This window comes from Littorina saxatilis, linkage group LG12, assembly GCF_037325665.1.
Source record: "Littorina saxatilis isolate snail1 linkage group LG12, US_GU_Lsax_2.0, whole genome shotgun sequence".
NCBI lineage: Eukaryota > Metazoa > Mollusca > Gastropoda > Littorinimorpha > Littorinidae > Littorina > Littorina saxatilis.
In genome coordinates this window covers 70,731,760-70,736,759 of record NC_090256.1, presented here as the reverse complement: position 1 = coordinate 70,736,759, position 5,000 = coordinate 70,731,760, and the positions used below count along the sequence as shown (strand labels likewise).

Here is a 5,000-nt window from a genome sequence, read left to right as displayed (position 1 = left end):
ATTTGCACTTTAAATATGATAATACACCAAACACGTGTTGGCCTGCTTCCAGTAGTATGAAGAAGAAACAAACCTACGGGACTTCCCTGTCCATGAACTTTCTTAGAAGGGTGCACTGGAGCATTGCCCAGAACTTTAGAATTGAAACAGGAGTTAGTGGTTGATTTTATCTTCAACTCTGGCAGTCTTCCACACGAACAGCGCCTTTGGTTACGAAGAGATCTTTCAGTGGGAAAAGAAGCACAAACACTCCCGCCCCACCCGACCCAGTTCACTTCACCTCCCTAACTTGTCTCGTCACGCTCATATCTGTTATGTGTTTGGCATGGCCGCCCTGGAGACAGTCAAGACGACGAAGACGACAATGGTGACAACGAAGGAGATAGATGACAACGACAAAAACACCAACTCTCTTAGCTCTTGTTCCTTGCGTCTGTCCTACGCGTGCCGCAACCAACCTACGGACTATTAAGACGACGACGGCGACGATGACGAAGAAGAAGAATAAGAACTTGAACAAGAACAAGATGAAGAACAAGATGAAGATTAAGAACAAGAAAAACAAGAAGAAGATTCTCACCCCTTGCGCATCGGTCCGACCGTAATTAGAGTAAAGCAAAATGATTGGGGGTACGTCACTTTGTCCTGGGAATGTCGCTGCATAACTAAGATTATCCGAGTTGGAAAAGTCAGAACCAACATGTTCAAAAATCAAAACCGCGATCGAAAAGTAGCAGGGCTAATTAACGCTGCACGAATTTATTTTGTCACGTATCTTCGGTCAAACCCGTGCATAATACCTCAAAGAAGAAGACGATGACAACACAGAAAAAGACATTCTTAAATGGCCGCTGCCACATGGTTTCCCTTTGTCCATCCTAACAATGATACCAAAGTGGTGATTCTTGCAAAGACAACACAAAATACCTAACACTAGTTGTCGGTGCATTGTGTGCTTGTAGATTAATGGTCCCATCCAAAACTGGTCAAAAAGTAAAATATCCCTCGACAAAACCGACTCCCAGCAACACACATCCTCACACAAACACAAAAATAAAGGTCAAAGTGATATAAACAAGGTATGGTTTCAAAGATTCATGTTGACAAATTCAGTTTTTTTTCAGATGAGGTTTTTGGGGGTTTGTGTTTATTTATTTATTTCCTTTTTTTGGGGGGTGGGGGGTGGGGGGGGGGGAGGGAGGCGAGTGGGAGGTTGCTGAGGGTTTCGGGGGTTTTCAGAGAAAAGCAGAAGCTGCCATTTTGGAATCAGATAAACTCGAAGAACATTGTAGAAGTACGGGAGTCCTACTATAGCAGTCAGAGTGACGTCATCGGGTTCGAACAGGCGAGACTTAGTCCGACTCGATTGGTGGGGTATTAACGGTCATACACGTAAAAACCCATTCGTACAAATATAAGACACAAGTGTACGTGGGAGTGTCTGCCCATGACCTCAGAAGAAGAACACTTCAGTATCTCAGGTTATCGCTGCAACTTGCTCACTGTGTCAACCGGTGGAATCCCTAAAACGATAACTGAGGCCGAAAAAAGGCGTGATGATGATATGGCTGTGAAGACGGTGACCTTATATTGTGTGATGCGTGTATTATTTGAATCTGCTCTGTCCATCAAACAAACTTTCATTTATTTACCATCTTCTCCTTCTTCTTCTTGTTTTAATCTCCCTTGTCACCACTGGGGTCCTGATTTGGCCTATATGGTCCGCTGGACCCAAAAAGCAACAACTAACTAACTAACTAACCTTGTCACCACTGATACTGAGTGATAGTATGCAAACCTTCTGCATATCACGCGAGGCAAAGTAAAGCCTCGCCCACTCAAACAATCTGCTTGTCAGAAGTTAAAATAAAATAAAACTTAAAAATAGTACAAGAGGAAGAAGAAGCCAATGTTGAGAAAACGAGACATGGGTTTTGAAATGCAGTCGGCAGTTGTGAAATGTAAGCTGATAATACTCGTTGCCGACTGTCTGAAGCCTGCACAAAAGGTGTTGACAAATTCTAGCCTTGCAGTACAAGGAACAAGGAAATGTTTTTATTATGTGCCAAAGGGTGTTTCTTGAAAACGGAGACACTTTCACACGCGGAGAGTGTCAGTGCTCACCCTGTTTATAAAAAGACACCTTAAGTTTCTTCTCTCGAACACGACAATGTAATGCACTCGTCAGCCATGATTCAGTTTGGATTTATGTGCAAGGCAAGCTGTTGAGGGAAATTAGAGTCAATTTGTGCGACACTGACGATCACCTTCAGTGTACCCACGACCCTAAACTTCAAACAAGTTTATCTTGGGCTGACCCAGCAGCACTTGACACTATTTTACAACGTTTTTATCAATATACAACAGCGGTATTCAACTGTACCCGGTTCTCAACATCGGGTCAGAGACATACCAAAATATATGTCGGTTACAGCAGATGACAGTTTCATTGTTTCGTGCTAGGTACGGTAGGTTAAAAGCCTTGTAGAGCATTAACTCGCACACGGTACTTGATGTGTTAAACTGAGGCCTTAACCCTATTCGGATGGCCGCTTGGGTCGCGTACTACACATCGTGCATTTTACGTTAAATCTTTACTTAAATATCCTTATTTCCTTATTTAATCTCCCTCGCGCCCCATACTGTCCGGCTTACAGTGTGCCATCCACAGCGCGGCGTGATCCGGTGTCACGATTTCATCTTTCGCCTGTGTACATATTTCCCCCTCGACATATACTCAAGACTGAAATGTTGTTTCCTGGTAAAATTAAGAAGTGAAATTATTTATGGACGAAAAGCATGTCAGTTTCTTGCATGTGAAGAAAATTGGTGGTAAAATTTAATAGATTTCACCCCCAAAATCGAATTCTTCGAAAACGTGTACTGAGTGGTTACGTCCCTTGAGTAAGAAGGAAAACATTTTAGGATGAATCAAATTTCTAAGTTAAATAAAACAAATTGGTTGGACAAATTTGGCCCCATGAATGTAAGGTACACAAGGTCGCTCATCAGTACTATCGAAGGATGTTTTTTTGTTCAGTGTAGAGTTTATACTAGATCAACGAGGCCGAGAAGCGAAATATCAACACGGCGAAAGATGAAAACGTCACACCGGACAAGATTAAAGGCGGTCCTTGTTTGAGGCCAAATGATAAGATTTCACAGATTGCACATATTCCTGCAAGGTTATCCTTATGAACATTCGGGTTGCTTTTGCACAGGGGAAAGCAGGCTGCCGTACAGTATACGGCGCTACCCAATTCAAGTGTTCAAGTGTTACCGATCATTGTCAAAGCTTGCAGCCAGCTTTGCTGTGTAGACTTCGCCCCATTTACTATGAGACTTTAGAGAACGACAATGACAATTCTTTATTTAAACGAGGCTAAATAGAATTAGCAGTGATTTGTTTTTTTTACATTTGACCCTCGCCCTTAAGATGGACTAGTCTAGAGAGAAAATCAGCGAGGAAGCTGTTGCCCACACTAACTTCAATTCCCTCGGTCTCCCTGATCTGGCTCACGAGGGACTAGTTACTCACACGCTTAGCATATGACCACCTTATGTCCCAAATAGACTCTAGTTCTGGGGGCAAAAAAAAAGTAAGTTAGCAAGCAAGTTTCCCAAGACTTACTTCAATTCCCTTGCTCTCCCTGATCTTGCCCCTGATCTTGGCGCGGGTGTAGATGCCGATGCAGCCGAGGATGGACAGGAAGCCGTACAGGCAGCAGCTCTCGCCCACCGCCTCTGCGTTCTTACCCGCGGTGTAGCAAGGCACGAAGTACGTGACGACACAGATGCCGCAGTTGTTAAAGCAGCCGAACAGGCCGTTCTGCCATTCGCCCATGGTAAAGGATGGTTAGTACGGTCCTGGCAGTGTTCCACAACGGGGAAGTGACAGTGACACGGCACACAGAGGCGTTGATCGAGCAGCGAGCAAAGATGTCCGCACTAGTCTGAGCACAGGACCCAACTGACGAGTCTAACTGCCACTGGGTAACCGGGTGGCTGACTGACGCTCTCAGGGTGGGGTGGAGAGGGTAGGGTGTGAGTTGCTAGCGCGGGGTGGAGGGGGATTTTGCTCGGGTGGTTTCACTCGCGCCTTGCAAAGACAGGTCCTTACTTCAGGGGTAGGTCGCGGGTGGTCACGGTTTTGGGGGGGGGGGGGGGAGGTTAAGGAAGAAGAAAGGGGTGTCAGGTTCGCACAGTTTGGCGCGAAAAGTAGCACAAACGAGTGTCACTGCGCGTTTTTCTGCGCTGAAGCGAACTCGTCCGTCTGGCCAAGCGATAATACTTCGATCGGGTGGGGCTGAAAAATAACGCGCCAAGCGATGAGCGATCGAGTTTGGTCCCGGTTACTAGCGGTAACGGTGTGACAATAAAGTGTCCGATTGGTGCATGGTTGAGACCTGACTGGATCAGGCGTTGGGCCGACTGAGTGCACGGCGTATGTCCTGCAAGTACTCTTCAGTGTGCAGGCTGGCAAAATGTCAAATCGTGACAAATGGTTCTTACACATAATCCCCATGAGGTATTGACATACAACATTATTTCAACGATGTGTGACAAGCACGGTGTGACTAGCTTGGGTTAGTCGGTCGGCGGAAGCATTTTCCGTGGGTTTTTTCTTCTAGGTTTACATATTGAATTTGATTTCTACACAAACTGAAACACTGGCTGTTGATGATAAGGGGGGCCATGTGTTGATAAGGGCTTTGTGTTGAGCCGAAGCTTCTTCTTCTTCTGCGTTCGTGGGCTGAAACTCCCATTTTACGTGTATGACCGTTTTTACCCCGCCATTTAGGCAGCCATGCATACGCCGCTTTCGGAGGAAGTATGCTGGATATTTTCGTGTTTCTATAACCCACCGAACTCTGACATGGATTACAGGATCTTTTCCGTGCGCATTCGGTCATGTGCTTGTGTGTACACACGAAGGGGGATAGCAGGTCTGCACATAAGTTGATCTCGGAGATCGGAAAAATCTCCACACTTAACCCACC

The 5,000-nt window shown here is 45.5% G+C and overlaps 1 protein-coding gene across 1 annotated transcript in view; it reads right to left on the bottom strand.

Annotated features, from left to right (window-relative positions):
• Positions 1 to 3,991, bottom strand: part of LOC138982692 (uncharacterized) — a 23,501-nt gene extending 19,510 nt beyond the window's left edge. The window contains exon 1 of the mRNA XM_070356018.1: positions 3,632 to 3,991. Within this exon, the coding sequence (XP_070212119.1) occupies positions 3,632 to 3,844 (213 nt within the window). The 5' untranslated portion in view covers positions 3,845 to 3,991. The remainder of the gene's footprint in view (positions 1 to 3,631) is intronic.
• Between the last annotated feature and the right edge of the window lie 1,009 nt (positions 3,992 to 5,000).